At 40.9% G+C, this 21,114-nt stretch overlaps 1 protein-coding gene across 2 annotated transcripts; it reads right to left on the reverse strand.

Moving 5' to 3' along the window:
- Positions 1–194: 194 nt before the first annotated feature.
- On the reverse strand, positions 195–12,129 carry LOC103437246 (uncharacterized). 2 transcript variants are annotated; one of them, XM_008375717.4, is made up of 8 exons: positions 11,901–12,129; positions 11,357–11,469; positions 11,012–11,083; positions 10,197–10,232; positions 9,733–9,778; positions 1,071–1,158; positions 680–737; positions 195–584 (listed from the first exon to the last, which is right to left on the reverse strand). In XM_008375717.4, exons 1-8 carry the CDS (start codon positions 11,977–11,979, stop codon positions 534–536), a joined length of 543 nt encoding a protein of 180 aa, XP_008373939.1. In that variant the 5' UTR covers positions 11,980–12,129; the 3' UTR covers positions 195–533. The 2 variants fall into 2 exon arrangements, with proteins under 2 accessions (XP_008373939.1, XP_008373940.1); XM_008375718.4 differs by having other exon boundaries at positions 11,676–12,039.
- Positions 12,130–21,114: the final 8,985 nt, after the last annotated feature.

The raw sequence follows: 21,114 nt of genomic DNA on the forward strand, positions 1-21,114 counted from the left end.
GTGTTCATCCATAATTACAAATCCTCGTTACATAAACAAAACATCATGTGAGGAGATCAGTGATAGAAATAACACATGGACGTCCAGATGAAACAAAAGAGTGCGAAAATCCATTTTCAAAATAAAATATTTAATGAGATTGGTGGTACCTATTTTAGGTAGGAGGGCAACTGGATACTCGATAGTCAAGTACATGTTTTAAAATACTTTCAATGTGGCATTGGAAAATTGGAACATACAAATTCATGTGTTATAACGTAAACGGATGGTGGACTTGTAAACATTGTGGATTAGTTACATCACTTGATGGTGCTAAAATGTTACCGAAATTTTACTTAAAGCCAAATTTTAGTTTAGCAAAGGAGAAAATTCAAATGGAAGTTAATAACATTAACCAACTATTCTGCTGCAATATATCATGTAAAAGTGTCTTATACGGTTAAGAACTTTAGCAGATTCGAGGGGAGGATCAGAGCTTCTGGCAGCGACGAACGGTTCTTTTGAAGATCGACCACCCCGGGATTTTGCTTCATTTAGTCCTTTGATGTTATAACAAGCAACCCCAACGCGCCAATTAGAATATACTGAACAAAAGAAACAGAAGCGTTTAATTTGTGATTTGACTAAAATCATTTGTGTCTGCACGTTTAATAATAACATTTTCGGAGGAGAAACAAACCTTAATAATAGGCTTTTCAGTCATGATAATTGTCACCCACCCAACATAAGGTAAAAACCTGAAAATGATAACAGACTGAGCAAAGTGCGATAACAACATGAAAATGGTAATCACTTGACTTCTATTTTCTTTTTAAGAAGACGAGGGAAAAAAGGGTAAGAATAAAGACGACAGAATTAGTCAATTAGGTATGGCTTAATTCGTTTCACTAATCACTTTGGGTGGCTTCGTTATGAATACAGTGAACGAAGCAATTAAGCTTCAAGACTATCACTTCAAATACCGATCCAGCAACAAAATATGATAGTTTACCCATGTTCCATAGAACAGAGGCAATAACTCTTTTTGTTAATGGGAAACAAAAAAAATGAGGCAATGGTAGAGTTCTTACCCTACAGCTCTGCCCATGATCTGATGCCGTTGTAGCCACAGCTGACCGTGAGCATAAAGAAGCCTGTCGTCCCCATAATTGTTATCTCCTGAGGAAACAACAGATAGATAAGGGGTGAACATTTGAGTGAAAAAGGCGTGTAGCAAAACATAAATCAGACAGCATGTTTGAAACAGCAGAAGTACTGAGGTACACAACAACAACAACAACAACAAAGCCTTTTCCCACTAAGTGGGGTCGGCTATATGAATCCTAGAACGCCATTGCGCTCGGTTTTGTGTCATGTCCTCCGTTAGATCCAAGTACTCTAAGTCTTTTCTTAGAGTCTCTTCCAAAGTTTTCCTAGGTCTTCCTCTACCCCTTCGGCCCTGAACCTCTGTCCCGTAGTCACATCTTCGAACCGGAGCGTCATTCGGCCTTCTTTGCACATGTCCAAATCACCGGAGCCGATTTTCTCTCATCTTTCCTACAATTTCGGCTACTCCTACTTTACCTCGGATATCCTCATTCCCAATCTTATCCTTTCTCGTGTGCCCACACATCCCACGAAGCATCCTCATCTCCGCTACACCCATTTTGTGTACGTGTTGATGCTTCACCGCCCAACATTCTGTGCCATACAACATCGCTGGCCTTATTGCCGTCCTATAAAATTTTCCCTTGAGCTTCAGTGGCCTACGACGGTCACACAACACGCCGGATGCATTCTAACACTTCATCCATCCAGCTCGTATTCTATGGTTGAGATCTCCATCTAATTCTCCGTTCTCTTGCAAGATAGATCCTAGGTAGCGAAAACGGTCGCTTTTTGTGATCTTCGCTAGATTGCTCCGGTCATTAGTGTGGATAAGTATATAAATGGATAGAGATAGGAAAGCAAACACAAGATGTACGTGGTTCACCCATATTGGCTACGTCCACGGAATAGAAGAGTTCTTATTAATTGTGAAGGGTTTACACAAGTACATAGGTTCAAGCTCTCCTTTAGTGAGTACAAGTGAATGATTTAGTACAAATGACATTAAGAAATATTGTGGGAGAATGATCTCGTAATCACGAAACTTCTAAGTATCGGAGTGTGGAGTCGTCTTGACTTGCCTTATCTGTCTCATAGGTAGATGTGGCATCTTCTCTGGAAGTACTCTTCCTCCATCCAGGGGTGGTATCTTTAACTGGTGGAGATGCACAAGGTAATGTATCAATTTCACTTGAAGCTTACTTGTAGTTTCAGGCTTGGTCAAGCGCGATACAAACCATGTAGTAGGAGTCCCCCAAGTCGCCGAGCTAGGGGGTCTGCTGAAAGAGGTGACAGACAAGGTAAGCAATCAGAGCTCCGACTGATTGTTCACCTTCTCCCCATCTTGCAGCAGCATGAAGGATAAAGAGAAGAAAAATGAGAAGAGATGATATGAGATACTTTTGCTTTTGAAGAAGTAACTTTCCACAGGCTTATTCTTGAACTGAGCTGGAGGGTTTTCTGGTTTCCTCCAGAGTATAAGGCCGACTGAAGAATTTGAGGGTCAAAACAAGTCCATCAAATCTAGAGTACGTTCCACCCTGCTGATATGGGATACTTTTGCTTTTGACAGAGTAATGGATGTATCGGCACGTGTGCTGTTACGCTTGTCTCCACATGCTTCCTTGTATCCTTCGCACTTGCCCTATCTGTTCCTCAAGCAGATGCAGAATCTTCCCTGGAAACATAAGATGTTGAAGATGAGTACTCGAGAGCAATGCCAGGTAAGTAATCAGGTAAGGGGTTCCAGGCAGTCAGTTCTTGGCTGGAAGCTTGATTCCAAGTGCTGACTGATTGCTCTCTTTCTCCTTGTCTTGCAGGTAAAAACAAGGCCAAAGGAAAAGACAGGGAAAAAGCATGATATGGGATACTCTTGCTTTTAACCCTGATGATATGAGATATTCTTGCTCTAGTATAGCTTGTTTGCAGAGGTATTATCGGGGGGAAAGAAAGCTGAATATTTCGAAAGGCTTCGTTGGGAGTGCCCTCTCAGATATGATGAAGGGTTGAGCATTTTTGCAGGTCTGCCTGTCCGTTGGGGATGGAGGTTGACATATATAGGAGTCTCCCTAACAAGTAGTAATGCTATTCCTTTACCCTGCTTGGTCATAGCACGGTAGTGGGAGCTGTCAGTTTCACATGTTTTAACTCTGTCAGAGCACTTTGAAAAAGTGGTCTGTGGTATCTGGCTCTCGAGATTCGGAGAACGATGCCTCTTCGATTTTTGAGAAAGCAATCATGCTGGGGGTCTGGCTCTCGAGATTCGGAGAGCAGTGTCTCTTCGATTTTTGAGGAAGTAATCATGTTGGGAGTCTGGCTCTCGAGATTCGGAGGGCGGTGCCTCTTCGATTTTGGAGCAAGTAATCTTGTTGGGAGTGTTGTCTCGAATGTGAGTAAAGGTTGGGCATGTTTGCTAGTCTACCTTGCCACGAAGCACAAAGGTTGATACACAGGGACTTTCCAATTATCCAGCAATGGTACTGTTCCTTTACCCTCTCTTCGATTTTGAGAAAGTAGTCATGTTGGGAGTCTGGCTCTCGAGATTCGGAGGACGGTGCCTCTTCGATTTTGGAGCAAGCAATCTTGTTGGGAGTGTTTTCTCGAATGTGAGTAAAGGTTGGGCATGTTTGCTAGTCTACCTTGCCACGAAGCACAGAGGTTGACACACAGGGAGTTTCCAATTATCCAGCAGTGGTACTGTTCCTTTACCCTTGTGGGTAATAATATGGTAGCTAGACCTTCAAAATTTATGTGTCTAAACTTTGTTAGTGTTGTTTCTTTGCTATTCTTTTACCTTTCTTGGTCAGAGCGATGTAGTGGGAGCTGCAAGCTTCACGTGCTCAACTTTGGCAGAGAACTTTGGCAAAGTTATCTGTGGTACCCATGAGCTATTGTTGCGTGTGGGAAGTGGGTGATTGAACAGTAAGATTCATGTGCTTTCTACTTCACCAGAAGTCTTCGACAGAATGCCCATAATTTCTGCAAAGCTGAGTGTGCGTGTGACAGGTGCTGACAAGGCTAGAAAAGTAGGTGCCTCTTCGATTTCTGAGATCGGCCCTCGTGGTCTCTGAGCAGCCCAGCTTTTGAGAAAGCGAGCGCCTCTTCGATTGATTCGAAGAACGATGCCTCATCGATTTTTGAGAAAGCAGTCACGCTGGGGGTCTGGCTCTCGAAGATTCGGGGAGCAGTGTCTCTTCGATTTTTTAGAAAGTAATCATGTTGGGAGTCTGGCTCTCGAGATTCGGAGGGCGGTGCCTCTTCGATTTTGGAGCAAGCAATCTTGTTGGGAGTGTTTTCTCGAATGTGAGTAAAGGTTGGGCATGTTTGCTAGTCTACCTTGCCACAAAGCACAGAGGTTGACACACAGGAACTTTCCAATTATCCAGCAATGGTACTGTTCCTTTACCCTCTCTTCGATTTTTAAGAAAGTAGTCATGTTGGGAGTCTGGCTCTCGAGATTCGGAGGACGGTGCCTCTTCGATTTTGGAGCAAGCAATCTTATTGGGAGTGTTTTCTCGAATGTGAGTAAAGGTTGGGCATGTTTGCTAGTCTACCTTGCCACGAAGCACAGAGGTTGACACACAGGGACTGTCCAATTATCCAGCAGTGGTACTGTTCCTTTACCCTTGTGGGTAATAATATGGTAGCTAGACCTTCAAAATTTATGGGTCTAAACTTTGTTAGTGCTGTTTCTTTGCTATTCTTTTACCCTTCTTGGTCAGAGCGATGTAGTGGGAGCTGCAAGCTTCACGTGCTCGACTTTAGCAGAGAACTTTGGCAAAGTTTTCTGTGGTACCCATGAGCTATTGTTGCGTGTGGGAAGTGGGTGATTGAACAGTAAGATTCATGTGTTTTCTACTTCCCCAGAAGTCTTCGACAGAATGCCCATAATTTCCGCAAAGCTGAGTGTGCGCGTGACAGGTGCTGACAAGGCTGGAAAAGTAGGTGCCTCTTCGATTTCTGAGATCGGCCCTCGTGGTCTCTGGGGAGCCCAGCTTTTGAGAAAGCGAGCGCCTCTTCAATTTCTGAGACCAGCCTTCGTGGTCTTTGAGCAGCCCAACTTTTGAGAAAGCAAACGCCTCTTAGATTTCTGAGATCAACCCTCGTGATCTCTAAGCAGCCCAGCTTTTGAGAAAGCAAACGCCTCTTCGATTTCTGAGCAGGCGCCTCTTCGATTTCTGAAGCTCCGTCGAGTGCAGATTTTTATAAGGGCTGACATTAAGTTCCAAAGCACACTTGAATCTCCACCAGTAGAAGCTTCATTCTTGCACTTCTAAGATCTTGATTTGTCCGACCTCTTCTCTCTTCAACACCTTTGAAAATGTCTGGCCCCTCCGACCGTCGTTTTGACTTGAACCTTGTTGAAGAGGCAGCCCCGCCTTCTCCAGACAACATATGGCGCCCATCCTTCGTCTCCCCTACTGGTCCTCTTACCGTTGGGGATTCCGTGATGAAGAATGATATGACCGCTGCGGTGGTGGCCAGGAACCTTCTCACTCCCAAAGATAACAGACTACTTTCCAAACGGTCTGATGAGTTAGCTGTTAAGGATTCGCTGGCTCTCAGTGTTCAGTGTGCAGGTTCTGTGTCTAATATGGCCCAACGCCTATTTGCTCGAACCCGCCAAGTTGAATCATTGGCGGCTGAAGTGATGAGTCTCAAACAGGAGATTAGAGGGCTCAAGCATGAGAATAAACAGTTGCACCGGCTCGCACATGACTATGCTACAAACATGAAGAGGAAGCTTGACCAGATGAAGGAAACTGATGGTCAGGTTTTACTTGATCATCAGAGATTTGTAGGTTTGTTCCAAAGGCATTTATTGCCTTCGTCTTCTGGGGCTGTACCGCGTAATGAAGCTCCAAATGATCAACCTCTGATGCCTCCTCCTTCTAGGGTTCTGTCCAGTACTGAGGCTCCAAATGATCCCCCTCCGGTGCCTTCTCTTTCTGGGGCTCTACCGACTGCTGAGACTTCTCCTAAGCAACCTTTGTGAAGGCTCCCTCTTGTGTGTTTATTTTGACTCATGTATATGTACATATTTGTAGCTTATCGGGGATATCAATAAATAAGCTTTCCTTCATTTCAACGTATTGTGTTAAATACACCAAAGCCTTCTTCGCTAAGTTCTTTGAATTTTCTTTTGTTGAAGCTTGTATGTTGAAGCTTTCTGAGTGGAGCATGTAGGTTGGGGTAGTGTTCCCTTAATTTTCCGAGTGAGGAAAACTTCTCGGTTGGAGACTTGGAAAATCCAAGTCACTGAGTGGGATCGGCTATATGAATCTTAGAACGCCATTGTGCTCGATCCTGTGTCATGTCCTTCGTTAGATCCAAGTACTCTAAGTCTTTTCTTAGAGACTCTTCCAAAGTTTTCCTAGGTCTTCCTCTACCCCTTCGGCCCTGAACCTCTGTCCCATCGTCGCATCTTCTAATCGGAGCGTCAGTAGGCCTTCTTTGCACATGTCCAAACCACCGTAACCGATTTTCTCTCATCTTTCCTTCAATTTCGGCTACTCCTACTTTACCCCGGATATCCTCATTCCTAATCTTATCCTTTCTTGTGTGCCCACACATCCAACGAAGCATCCTCATCTCCGCTACACCCATTTTGTGTACGTGTTGATGTTTCACCGCCCAACATTCTGTGCCATACAGCATCGCCGGCCTTATTGCCGTCCTATAAAATTTTCCCTTAAGCTTCAGTGGCATACGGCGGTCACATAACACGCCGGATGCACTCTTCCACTTCATCCATCCAGCTTGTATTCTATGGTTGAGATCTCCATCTAATTCTCCGTTCTTTTGCAAGATAGATCCTAGGTAACGAAAACGGTCGCTCTTTGGTATTTCTTGATCTCCGATTCTCACCCCTAACTCGTTTTGGCCTCCATTTGCACTGAACTTGCACTCCATATATTCTGTCTTTGATCGGCTTAGGCGAAGACCTTTAGATTCCAACACTTCTCTCCAAAGGTTAAGCTTTGCATTTACCCCTTCCTGAGTTTCATCTATCAACACTATATCGTCTGCGAAAAGCATACACCAAGGAATATCATCTTGAATATGTCTTGTTAACTCATCCATTACCAACGCAAAAAGGTAAGGACTTAAGGATGAGCCTTGATGTAATCCTACAGTTATGGGAAAGCTTTCGGTTTGTCCTTCATGAGTTCTTACGGCAGTCTTTGCTCCTTCATACATATCCTTTATAGCTTGGATATATGCTACTCGTACTCCTTTCTTCTCTAAAATCCTCCAAAGAATGTCTCTTGGGACCCTATCATACGCTTTTTCCAAATCTATAAAGACCATGTGTAAATCCTTTTTCCCATCTCTATATCTTTCCATCAATCTTCGTAAGAGATAGATTGCCTCCATGGTTGAGCGCCCTGGCATGAACCCGAATTGGTTGTCCGAAACCCGTGTCTCTTGCCTCAATCTATGCTCAATGACTCTCTCCCAGAGCTTCATTGTATGACTCATTAGCTTAATACCCCTATAGTTCATGCAATTTTGTACGTCGCCCTTATTCTTGTAGATAGGCACCAAAGTGCTCGTTCGCCACTCATTTGGCATCTTCTTCGTTTTCAAAATCCTATTGAAAAGGTCAGTGAGCCATGTTATACCTGTCTCTCCCAAAAGTTTCCACACTTCGATTGGTATATCGTCTGGGCCTATTGCTTTTTTATGCTTCATCTTCTTCAAAGCTACAACCACTTCTTCCTTCCGGATTCGACGATAAAAAGAGTAGTTTCTACACTCTTCTGAGTTACTCAACTCCCCTAAAGAAGCACTCATTTCATGTCCTTCATTGAAAAGATTATGAAAATAACCTCTCCATCTGTCTTTAACCGCGTTCTCTGTAGCAAGAACCTTTCCATCCTCATCCTTGATGCACCTCACTTGGTTTAGGTCCCTTGTCTTCTTTTCCCTTGCTCTAGATAGTTTATAGATATCCAACTCTCCTTCTTTGGTATCTAGTCGTTTATACATATCGTCGTAAGCCGCTAACTTAGCTTCTCTGACAGCTTTCTTCGCCTCTTGCTTCGCTTTTCTATACCTTTCACCATTTTCATCGGTCCTCTCCTTGTATAAGGCTTTACAACATTCCTTCTTAGCCTTCACCTTTGTTTGTACCTCCTCATTCCACCACCAAGATTCCTTTTGGTGTGGGGCAAAGCCCTTGGACTCTCCTAATACCTCTTTTGCTACTTTTCGGATACAACTAGCCATGGAATCCCACATTTGGCTAGCTTCCCCCTCTCTATCCCACACACATTGGGTGATTACCTTCTCTTTGAAAATGACTTGTTTTTCTTCTTTTAGATTCCACCATCTAGTCCTTGGGCACTTCCAAGTCTTGTTCTTTTGTCTTACTCTTTTGATATGTACATCCATCACCAACAAGCGATGTTGATTAGCCACGCTCTCTCCTGGTATAACTTTGCAATCCTTACAAGTTATACGATCCCCTTTCCTCATTAGAAGAAAATCTATTTGTGTTTTTGACGACCCACTCTTGTAGGTGATCACATGTTCTTCTCTCTTCTTAAAGAAGGTGTTGGCTAAGAAGAGATCATATGCCATTGCAAAATCCAAGATAGCTTCCCCATCCTCGTTTCTCTCCCCAAAACCATGGCCACCATGAAAACCTCCATAGTTGCCTGTCTCCCTGCCCACGTGTCCATTTAAATCTCCTCCTATAAATAACTTCTCCGTCTGAGCAATTCCTTGCACCAAGTCTCCAAGATCTTCCCAAAATTTCTCCTTCGAACTCGTATCCAACCCTACTTGAGGTGCGTACGCACTAATCACATTGATAAGTTCTTGTCCTATTACAATCTTGATTGCCATGATTCTATCTCCTACCCTCTTGACATCTACAACATCTTGTACCAAGGTCTTGTCCACGATGATGCCAACACCGTTTCTCGTTCTATTTGTGCCCGAATACCAAAGTTTAAACCCTGAGTTTTCTAGATCCTTTGCCTTACTACCAACCCACTTAGTTTCTTGTAGGCACATAATATTTATCCTTCTCCTCACCATAACTTCCACTACTTCCATAGATTTTCCCGTTAAGGTTCCTATATTCCACGTTCCTAAACGCATTTTGCTCTCTTGAACTCTACCCTTCTGTCCTAGCTTCTTCACCCTCCCCCGTGGATCAAAGTACTTCTTTTGTGTGTCCCGGGTAAAGTTGATAGGAGCATATGCTCCCAAACAACTTTGAGTGGAGTCGTTCGAAAAGAAGTTTCTATGGCCCCCTTGCTCATTTAACACTGCATCCGGGTGCCGATGGAGATACAGCGACCCTTGCTCACTTATCACTGTGCTCGGGCCACACAGCGCGCCACTTACGGGTGACGCCCTAGCTTTAGCGTGATTTTGTTCTGGATTCATTTTCATAAGGATTCGACGTGATCATGGAGTGCCGGCTGTCGACTACCTGACGCCCTCCCCCTCCTCCTTTATCCGGGCTTGGGACCGGCCATGTAAGACATAGGCGGAGTTAGCAGAAGTACTGAGGTAAAAGAAAAAAATATGAATAGTTTGTGATACATCTTTAAAGAGTTTTAATTATCAAGACTTTCAAGGATTATATCACACGTAACAAGTATTTACATCTATTCAAGAAATTGGCACCTTTTGTTAGGACATCAACTTCTCCAGTATCTTTTCGTTCATGAACCTGCAAAATCATTGATCAACACTGTTTACTGGACCGCAGATGGTTATAATCAACTGATTGTGGGAAAAAGCAAGTGGGGTCAATCTGGGAACCATCTAATAGACTAACTCTACATCTGGTGTGCATGTACATCTGGTCCTTTTGCAGAAATCTCAACTTAACCTAATTAGGTCCAAGGTGTATGCCATGAAAGACTGATACTATGGCTATCATTTAAACATAATGCAGTAAACAAAAAGTCCGCTCTTTGAGTTAATATTGATGCTTTTGATCGTACAACATGTTTCCTTGAGATATAGAGTTGTATATTTTCTGCCAAATTCATTATTCCATTCACGAAACTGAAAAGTACGACACCTTTTATTTCAAAAGCCAAAAGTCAACATGATTTAGCAATGTCAAAAAGTGTATTATTTACCTTAATGACACGATGGACAATTGGAATTTCACGGCCCTGGATAAAACATACACAGGAAAGTAGAGCATATTAGTATTTGCTTCTTGAAAAAGGAGAAAACAAAACCATTAAATAGATAGAGACACTCCATTATTTTCTATCTTAGGTTTATTGATAACACACATGCTTAATCAATATCAAAGAGAAAAGATACAAAAACTAGCACTGACATATTCATAGTTAAAAGATTGGGATCAAAATTGTTTGAAAGAAGAAATTCCAAAATTTGTGTACATAACTGGTTGCTTGCTTACCAAGCCATCCTGGCAAGCTCCTCCATGACCAAAACTGAAAATTGTCTGCCCCTTACACAAATACTTAAGAGGCTCATGGGTCCTCAGAGATCCATAACTGCTATTTCAGTTTTTACATGCTAAAATTTCTGGTTGCATAAGCAAAGTTCAAAAACTAAGGTTGAGTACATGCTAACAAAACTGGAAAACAAGCTGCAGATGGTTTACATGCCAGATGATGGATTTTCTTGTTTTATTTGAAAGAAGAGGAAGTGAGTGTTGTCATCGTCATTCATAAACAGATGAGGCAGAACAATATCGAAAGTCACCATGAAATAGAGCCTTACTAGTATAATATCTATCATTATTGCACCCCCACAATAAATTAAGTAAAAAATTGATATGCCGATGAATCAAATATAACAAGGAAAGAAATCAGAATGAATATTCAAGCAAGCCTGATACTAAGTGGGCATAAAAAGCTGTAATTACAATAAAACAGAGTAACGCCAAGTTAAAACAAAATCAACAAAAGGAACTTACATCAATATTAAAAACAACAATTTCTCCTGCACGAATGGGTTCTTTACTCATGTGCAAAAACAAAATGTCCCCCTGCAAAGCATATGAGTTAGTACCATTGGTTAAGCAGCACAAGTAACTTAAGTAACATAGATATAAAATGATAAACCACATTGCTGCAACGATGAATCCAGGGACAACAAAGAGGAGTATCACCGATCGCTTCCTCAAAAATGGATACCATAAAATTCGCTTCCTCAAATATGGATACCATAAAATAAGATGAATCCAGATATACAACTACCGGTGATCAAAATATTATTTGGTACCAAACCATTGAAACATTCAAGCATTATACTATCTCACCCTCTTGAAACCAGGTTCCATACTTCCAGACAAAACAACAACAACAGGAGACTCACTGCCGGTAACACACATTAACGCCTTCCATATTATAAGCGCAGATGTGACAATCATACCTGAAACAGAAATCACAAAATCCAACTGATCATTCTTCCAAAATCCAACTCTAATAACAGAGTGAGACTATCAGATATAAACTACTGAGTCATAAGAACTTGAAAACATAAATTAAAAACAAAATTGAAGAAACCACAATAATTGGCATTAAGTAATCAATAAACCCAAAAATAATTCATTCCCAACAGTGATTATTAAGACATACCATTTAATTATGAATAATCTCAGTAAAGTGTCAAGCTTTACTCTCCTAAACCCCAGAAGACAAAACAAATCAGAGGTAAACATTGGAAACATCGCAATTTGATTGCCACCCACATTTTCTCATCACCCAAACAGATAATAGGAAGTATGAATTCCGAATCATAAGACCTAGAACGAGAAAACGCTAAAACGAGAGAGATGGGGGGGGTTTTAAGGGTTGACGAACCGAGACTGACGGCCTGAGTGAGGACCTGCCGAATCTGCAGGGATTTGATGGAGTCTACGCTCTCACCGATCCAACCCATTCCTTCTCTCTCTTTTGCCTTTTACCCCCTTCGTCGCCGTCTTGTCAATTTTGCTTGTCTGAGAGAGCTACTGCAACTAGACCGGGCTAAAAGGGCCGTTTCTTCGTATCCATAAACTTAGAATTTAATAAGCCGTTTCTTTTACATTGTATGAAAGAATTAAATTTAGAATTTTAACAAATATCAGAATTTATAAATTAATATATATCAATTTCTTTGTTTGAATTCATAAATAAATAAATTTAGAATGTTCGCGTGGGAAGAGAATTTGGAATTCGAAACCTCTAATTTCCAAATTTAAATTTTATCTAAATATGTGTCATTTCCAATTTCTATAAATGAAAGTTTAAAAATACAAATTATGTATTTAAATTCTATTATTCTTTTAGGTTAATCAAATAAGCACAAATCCTAAAAAATAAAATTTCGTCATTTTAATTTCATTAATTTTAAAATTCCTTAATAATCTTAAATTTTCTCATCCAAACAAAGTGTTAATCTTTTTGTTCCTTTTCAATCTTTTTCTCAAGTTATTTTTGTTCTGCACTAAGATAAAATTTTCAATTTATTTTTCAAAGATTTGAACCAATAGGGATGTCATATCAGCAAAATGATGTAGCAAAACACGCGAGTGCCTTCTACACTCTTTCTAGTTGGGCGGGATGCCATATCACCATATCACCATATCACCAATAGAGATGTCATAGCGTTCTTCAATTTATATAAACTAAAATTTTAAGCAATTTATCATATTAATTTTTTAAAACGATAGAGATGTCATAGCATTCTTCAATTTATATAAACTACAATTTTAAGCAATTTATCATATTAATTTTTTTAAACGAACTTAATTTTTTTATCTATTTTAATACAGATGTCCCCATAGATTGTTCTGATCCCAACTCCTCGTGTTTGGAAAGAACTTTGGATTGCAGCGTTGTTGCCGGGAATATTATGATTTGTGACAGTGGTATTAGTCCCAGAGTGCAGGAAGGACAGGTGGGGAAAGATGCAGGAGCCATTGGTATGATTTTGGCAAACACATCTACAGATGGAGAACAAACGTTTCTGTTTTAACACTTCATACAATCGTCACTGATGTCGGCCCTGCGGTTTCGAATTACCACGCCATAATTTCGCCATTCAAAACCTTCATTACGAAATTCCTGCGGGCGGTTCCGGAATTCAGAGGGTTGGTGCGAGGAGGATAGAGTGTGGCTGGGCACTGGGCCGGGCCCAAATTTGGAGGAACCGGATCCTACCCGTTTCAATAGGTAACGGGGCGGGCAGGACCAGGTAGAGAAATTTTGAGTGTGGGAACCAAACCTACCGGCCCATTTCAAACGGGCTGGTTTGGGACGGGCCCACGGGTCCAATTACCTTTTCTTTTCTTTTTTTCGGTTTTGGGCATACTGCCCCTGCCATTGTCTTTTTTTCATTCTCCTCTTCACATCATCTTCACATCTCCAACAAAACTCACACAATCAATTTGCTATTTAAATGCTAATTCACAGTAACAAACTATTTACTTTAGCAATGGAAACCATCTCGCAACCTCAAAGTTAATCATATACCGCAAAAAAATCCTTTTGCAAATGGCGGTAATACATCAAAATAGATGTGTCATTGTAGTTCTGAAAATGAATAGAAATCCATGCCAAGATGCAGAAAATACTAATTAAATCCTTTTGCAAACAGCATGATTTTCCAAAGCTAAACTAAAATAAAAACCAAAACCAAATAAATCCATTAAATTTTGAAATTATATCCCTAAATTCAGTAACCCAGAAATTTCAAAAATCCTAATTCAAAAGTCCTAAATCCCTAAACTCAGAAACCCAGAAACCCAGATATATATATTTTACCATAAACTACACCAGAGTCTGATTGAGATCCACCAAGTGTAGCACCACCACCACCTGCAATGGCGAAATCGAGCGCAGACAACCAGGAGCTTCGGTGGGCCTGCGAGGCTGCCATCGAAGGCACCAAGCAGAGCGTTGTCATGTTGATCCGCGTGGCCAAGAGCCTTGCAATCCGAGGTATAACACACATGCTCGGCCGCGATGGAGCTGGGATAGGACTGTGGGAGCAAGTTAGGTTTTGGGGGCTTGTGTAGAGAAAGGTTTTGGGAGAGAGTTAGGTTCTAAGTGAAATGAGATGAGCCCTTGAGCTCAAACCCAAATAAGATAAGATCGAGGCCTATTTTTCCATGCTAGAAACAGGCCGGGCTGGGGGTCCGTTCCCTCATATTTTAGGATCCGCCCTGCCCCGCCCCGCTAATTCTGTATACCCCAACCGCCCCGCTCCATTTTGTGTTTAGAAATTTTGGACCCGCCCGCGGTTCCTATACCCATTTGACCACCCCTAGGATAGAGTGCACAGGGTGAGAAGCCTTATTGTTGTAGTGTGGCTACCTCCACTGTGAATCATGCACTGGAGTTTTTTTCTTTTTCTTTTTGGCATGATTTAGTTTCAATATGTGCTTTATTATGCTTTTGAATAAACAAAATTTTGTGTAATAAACAAAATTTTTTGTAATAAACAAATTTTTAATGTAAAGTAATGCATTTGATATTTTAGATGCATACGTAGTGATGGAGCCAGTATAAGGTCATTGGTTGTTTTTTATCCCAACAACTTCAAAAAACTCATGTATATTTGTTTGTGTATTGTATTTAACCTCTATAAACAGTTAAGGCAAACTAATTTACAACTTTATCCTCCTACTTCTTCTATTTTCTTATGTCATATTTGTCTTTCTTTTCTTTCTTCTTGCTGGCAACTCTATTGTGTGCACTATATGCTTGATGAAATACCTTAGTTGACAAGCCTTGACAATCTTCAACATTACTCCACAATATCATCCACCGTCGACAAGTCTCTAAAAATAATAGTTATCGTTGTCGACATATGTTAGCATAAGCTTTAGGCATATGTTGGCAGGAATGGTGTGGGACCATGATTTTCTAGGCCCGAGACATGTGGCACCTTAGGTGGCAAGAAATACCAGAATGCCCATATCACATAATCGGAGTAGCCGTAGTTAGATTTGGAGTAGCCCTAGTCAGATTCAGGCCAGCCTTAGATTTGGAGTAGCCCTAGTCAGATTCGAACCAGCCTTAGTCATTTCTGGACTAGCCTGGGTATTTATCGGGATACGATCATTTCCCAATGCCCGACCATAGGCTATCCGTCAAGGATGGTTGCTCCATTCTTTCATAGAACTACACCCGTGGTTTGATTCTCCTTCCTGGAGATATGTAGGCAATCATTTCCGGATTCAACCGCACCCCCTGATCAACCGTATTCTCCCCTCGTTGGTGATCATGAGCATTTTCAATTTGGTTCTCGCCTCCGTCTGCGGATGTGTTTGAATTTGGTTCTAACAATTGGTGCTTTCATTTAGAGTGAATTTATATTTTCCCGTATAAGTCACTCTATCAATATGTGAATCTACTTGGGGTAAAAAGCAATCAAATGAAGGAATTTTGGAGTAATTCTAATTGTAGTGGATTTATGAGTGTCTCAAGATGATTGTATCAAAATTCCTGAATTTAATTCCAAGCCATTTAAACTTGGCGAAGAAAAGAAGACCCAGCGCACAGCTTTTCCAATTTGACGTTTTTGGACGTTTTGGGAATTTTGAAGGCCAAGATGGCATATTTCGAGGAAGGTTCCTTCTCGGGATTTGTTGAGGCATCTTAAACTATATAAAATTAAAAATAAATAAATAAATAAGACCTTTTTGAACCAAATCGGAGTTGATTTAATAGTAAAAATCATACCCATGAGCGAAAACAAAAATAAGAACAATGACACAATTACTTGATGATCAATTGAAGAATCACAACCCCCAACTCCATACGATGTGAAAAAGAGTTTTATCGTAAGGCCAGATTTTTCCAAAGGAACACAAATAAGGAGGGTATCTGATACTTTTATGTATTTTGTTCTAGTATCTCATTGATTTGAAAAGTTTAAACCACTTTACCATAAAACAAGGAACACAATTTGACTATTTGTTATCGTTTTGCGAAAGGGGATATGTGCAGATTGCACATCCTTTCTTTCTTTTAGATCTTGTGGCGTTTGACTAACTCAGTCCAACACCATCTTGGTGGAGCCGAGCCAATAACTCTGACAACGATACAACCTTCTTGACGAGCATGGCAAAATCTCAACATGGGAAGAAGTACGTTGGGGGTGAGTCATCCCTAGGAAAGACATCAAGGTTAACTCCAGAATTTCATCTCAAGTTCCATCAGGTTCCTAACTCATATATGAACCATGATTGTTCTATAAACGCTGCTTAGCGATCATGCTGCAACACGAAGATTTATAAAAAATAGATGATGACCCCAAGACTAAGGAGAAAAACGTATCCAAGGAAATTCGCCCAAGACAAACTTGGTTCACAAGAACTCTCTAGCTAGGAAAGCAAAGACATATTTAGCTACATGTTGACTAACACCATATCGCAAAGTTCGACTCGTAGAGCTTTCACCTAAAGTCTACATGCAACTCAGTTTGAGTCTGTCAACACTCTGACTGGGCAAGTCCTCACGCAAAGCTCTGGAGGCAATGTAATCGTGCCTAAAACTCATTCCCCATGCCTAAATCATTTTCAACGAAAAATTGGTTTCCCGGATGAACTTCAACACAAAGCTTGTTGGAGACGAAACCAGAGACTCCCAAGATCATTGTATCAAATTTTAGAATTTTGTACAAAAGTCAATCTTTCTATTTTTATGTACGAAGATAGTCAAAGATGCATTCCCGCCAGAAATGTGTAGCTGTGGGAAAATGAAGATCTCAAGGACTTCTAAATTTTTCCAAGTGACATACATATAAGCTTGGAAAGATAAGAAGTCGAGCTACAATATTCTTATTGTTGGTATATGGTCCAGCCCATGATCAATGTTCTAGATTATTCTAGTAAGCAAGTGAGGTGGCTAGAGCATGCTAGACAATTCTAGCATGTTATTAAGTTGATGGAAGAAGCTAGAGAGTACTAGCTTCCTTGGTTGTAAATGGAAAGATCTAGAAGCTACAATGTTGTGGCTAGTCTAGAATTATCTATGTTAGAGGTTTGAAGAATACACTAGAAACTAGTAGAATGCCAAACCCTCACCTATAAATATGGGTGTGATGTTGTAGTAAAGTAACCACTTAAGAACCAAGTGTGAGTAACAAAGGATCAAATCCAAAGCTAGAGTTCCACTCCAAGAGTGAGAGTGAGAGTGTTCCACTACACATTGTGAGTGAAGCTTAGAGTGATAGAAAATGTGTGTCATACTTTCTTGTATCCATCAAGCCTTGTCTTTGGCTTGGTAAGACTACTCTTGTTGTACTCATCTTTTTCATATAGTGAAGATTGATCCTTGTTTCGTGGACGTAGGCATAAATTGCCGAACCACATAAATTCTTGGTGTCCATTTTCTACTTTACCTTGTGCATTCTCTATCTTGTAGTACTGACATTCATAACAAGTGGTATCAGAGCCCGGTTGGCTCGTACTACGAGATGGAAGGAAGTGGCACTATGATCAAACTCACCAACTCCAATTGGGTAACATGGAAGCCAATGATGGAGGACATTCTCTGTTGCAAGGATCTGCATGAGCCAATTGAAGGAGATGCCGCTAAGCTCAAGAGCATGTCCGATGCCGAGTGGAAGAAGATGAATCGTAAGGCTATTGGCACAATTAGACAATGGGTGGACGATAGTGTTTTTCACCATGTGTCTAATGAAACCAATGCCCACGAGTTTTGGACGAAGCTTGAGTCATTGTTCGAGAAGAAGTCCCCAACCAAGAAAGCCTTCTTGATCAAATAGCTCATCAATGTGAAGTACAAGTATGGTTTAAATGTAGCAGAACACTTGAACAATTTCCAAAATATCATCAACCAATTGGCTATTATGAAAATGATGATTGAAGACAAGCTGCAAGCGCTATTGCTACTTGGATCTTTGCCAGACAGTTGGGAGACCTTTATGGTGAGTGTAAGTAACTCTACTCCTAATGGTGTTCTTACTCTTGATAATGTTAAAAATAGCTTGCTCAATGAAGAAACAAGGAGAAAGACTTTAGGCACAGATAGCAGCCAAGCATTTGTCACAGAGAACCACAGAAGAAGCAAGAGTATAGGGCCTAGAGGTCATGGCAGGAGTCCTAGCCGATCCAAGTCAAGGTTCAGGGATGCATGCCACCATTGTGGCAAAGAAGACCATATAAAGAAAAATTGTCGAGTTTGGAATATAGAGCAAAGGGAAGGAAACAATCAAAAGAAAAATGATACTGGCAATACCACCGCTGTCATATGTGGTGATGTACCAGAAATATTGTTTGTTCGTGAATGTTTGCATATAGGCAACTCTAACAGAGACATTGAATGGATCTTTGACAATGGAGTTTCCTTCCATGCTACATCCAAACGGGAGTTCTTTAGTACATACAAAGAAGGTGACTTTGGCATAGTGAAGATGGGGAATGAAAGCTATTCCAAAATTCTTAGAATTGGTGATATTTGCCTAAGAACTAATCTCGGCTACCAGATGATGTTGAAAGATGTGAGACATATTCCTGATATACGTCTCAATCTGATATCCATCGGTACCCTTGATCGACAAGGTTATTATCACCATATTGGTGAAGGAAAATTGAAGCTTACTAAAGGCTTAATGGTGGTAGCAAGAGCACGACTTTGTTGTACATTGTACCGGTCAAATGCTAATGTTTTGAAAGGTGAGTTAAATGCTGTGGAGGACTCATCTCTAGACTTGTGGCATAAGAGGCTATGCCACATGAGCAAAAAAGGCCTACAAGTTCTGGCAAAGAAGTCTCACATTCCCTTTGCCAAAGGTATGTCGTTAAACTCTTGTGAGCACTATTTATTCAGAAAACAAAGAAAAATTAGTTTTTCTGTTCCATCTACAAAGAAAGGAAATTTGTTAGATCTTGTTTATTCAGATGTGTGTGGTCCCATGGAAGTCGAGTCACTTGGAAGAAATAAATATTTTGTTACTTATATTGATGATGTTTCACGAAGGGTCTGGGTGTATTTGTTGAAATCCAAAGATCAGGTGTTTCAGACATTCCAGGAGTTCCAAGCCATGGTGGAGAGGGAAATTGGGAAACCTCTCAAGTGTCTTCATAGCGACAGCGGCGGCGAGTACACATCTCACCAGTTTAGAGAGTATTGTGTGAAATATGGCATACGTCATGAGAAGACAGTTCCTGGATCTCCACAACATAACGGTGTTGCTGAAAGAATAAACCGAACCATCATGGAGAAAGTCAGGTGTATGCTGAGGACTGCAAAGTTATCTAAGCAGTTCTAGGGTGAAGCTGTAAAGACAGCCTACTATTTGATCAACCGATCTCCATCAGTACCATTAAGTCTTGATGTTCCAGAGAGAGTATGGATTGGTAATGATGTGTCTTACTCTCATCTGAAGGTGTTTGGTTGTAAAGCTTTTGTGCATGTGCCCAAAGAGCAGAGAACGAAGTTAGACTACAAAGCTACACCGTGCATCTTTCTTGGTTATGGCGATGAAGATTTTGGTTACAAATTATGGGACCCATACCAGAAGAAGTTTATCCGAAGTAGAGACGTGGTCTTTTATGAAGATCAAACAATTGGGGATTCGGATAAAGAGGCACGACCAGATGGCGCAGTCAAAGGAGTTGATCCATTAGCTTCAAATGAAGAAAGTCACAATGACATCCCTGAAGCAGCTGCCAATGAAGTGCCTACAAAACCAGATAATGCTAATCAGGGAGAGCCTGATCAAGATGTGCCAGACCATGAGATTGCTGATCAGAAGGAGCCTAGTCAAGAAGAGCAGATTTAAGGAGAACCCAATCAGAAGGAGCCTCCAACTCCACAAGAGAATGAAGATCAGGTCAGAAAATCCAGCAGAAGTCGAAGACCGTCTACCAAGTATTCTTCATTAGAGTATATCATGTTGACTAATTATAGAAAGCTCGAAACTTATGAGAATGCCAGAGCTCATAACGACAGTGATAAATAGATGAAGGCAATGAAGTCAGAGATGGATTCCTTATTAAAGAATGATACCTATGAGCTAGTGGAGCTTCTAAAGGGCAAAAAAGCATTGAAAAAGAAGTGGGTGTTCAAATTGAAAAGGGATGACAACATGACAATGTACAAGGCTCGTTTAGTTGTCAAAGGTTTTGGTCAAAAGAAAGGAGTTGACTTTAATGAGATTTTCTCATCGGTGGCAGCAAGCATGGATCTTAAGCTCGAGTAGTTAGACGTTAAAACTGCATTTCTCCACGGCAACTTAGAAGAGGAGATATATATGGAGCAACCTAAAGGCTTTGAAGTCAAAGGTAAAGAAACTTTGGTGTGCAAGCTCAAGAAAAGCTTATATGGTCTTAAGCAGGCTCCGAGACAGTGGAATAAGAAGTTCAACTCATTCATGGTGAGTAATGGGTACAAGAGAACTCATGCTGACTCTTGTGTCTATATCAAACAATTTTTTGGAGGTAAATTCATCATTTTATTGTTTTATGTTGATGACATGTTGATTGTCGGTCAAGATGCTTCTATGATGAAAAAGCTCAAAGAAAAGTTATCTAAGTCCTTTGACATGAATGACATAGGGCCAGCCAAGCAGATTTTGGGCATGGAGATAATTCGTGACAGAAAATCCAAGAAGTTGTGGCTGTCACAAGAAAAGTATGTTGAACGGGTGCTTGAAAAGTTCAACATGGAAGCAGCCAAATCGGTAAGCTCACCTTTAGCCAATCATATCAAGTTGAGCAAATAGTCGTGTCCAAAAACATATGAAGAAAAGGAGAAAATGGCAATTGTTCCCTATTCTTCAGCAGTAGGAAGTATCATGTATGCAATGGTGTGCACACGGCCAGATATTGCTCATGCAGTAGGTGTGGTGAGCAGGTTTCTCTCTAATCCAGGGAAGGACCATTGGGAAGCTGTTAAGTGGATTCTCAGATATTTGAAGGGAACTTCTAAGATGTGTTTGTGCTTTGGCGGTTCCAAACCAATTTTGGAAGGATTTACAGATGCTGACATGGGAGGTGACCTGGATGGTAGAAAATCTACGTCTGGGTACTTGTTTACTTTTGCAGAGGGAGCCGTGTCT

This window comes from Malus domestica, chromosome 17 (assembly GCF_042453785.1).
Source record: "Malus domestica chromosome 17, GDT2T_hap1".
Classification (NCBI taxonomy): domain Eukaryota; kingdom Viridiplantae; phylum Streptophyta; class Magnoliopsida; order Rosales; family Rosaceae; genus Malus; species Malus domestica.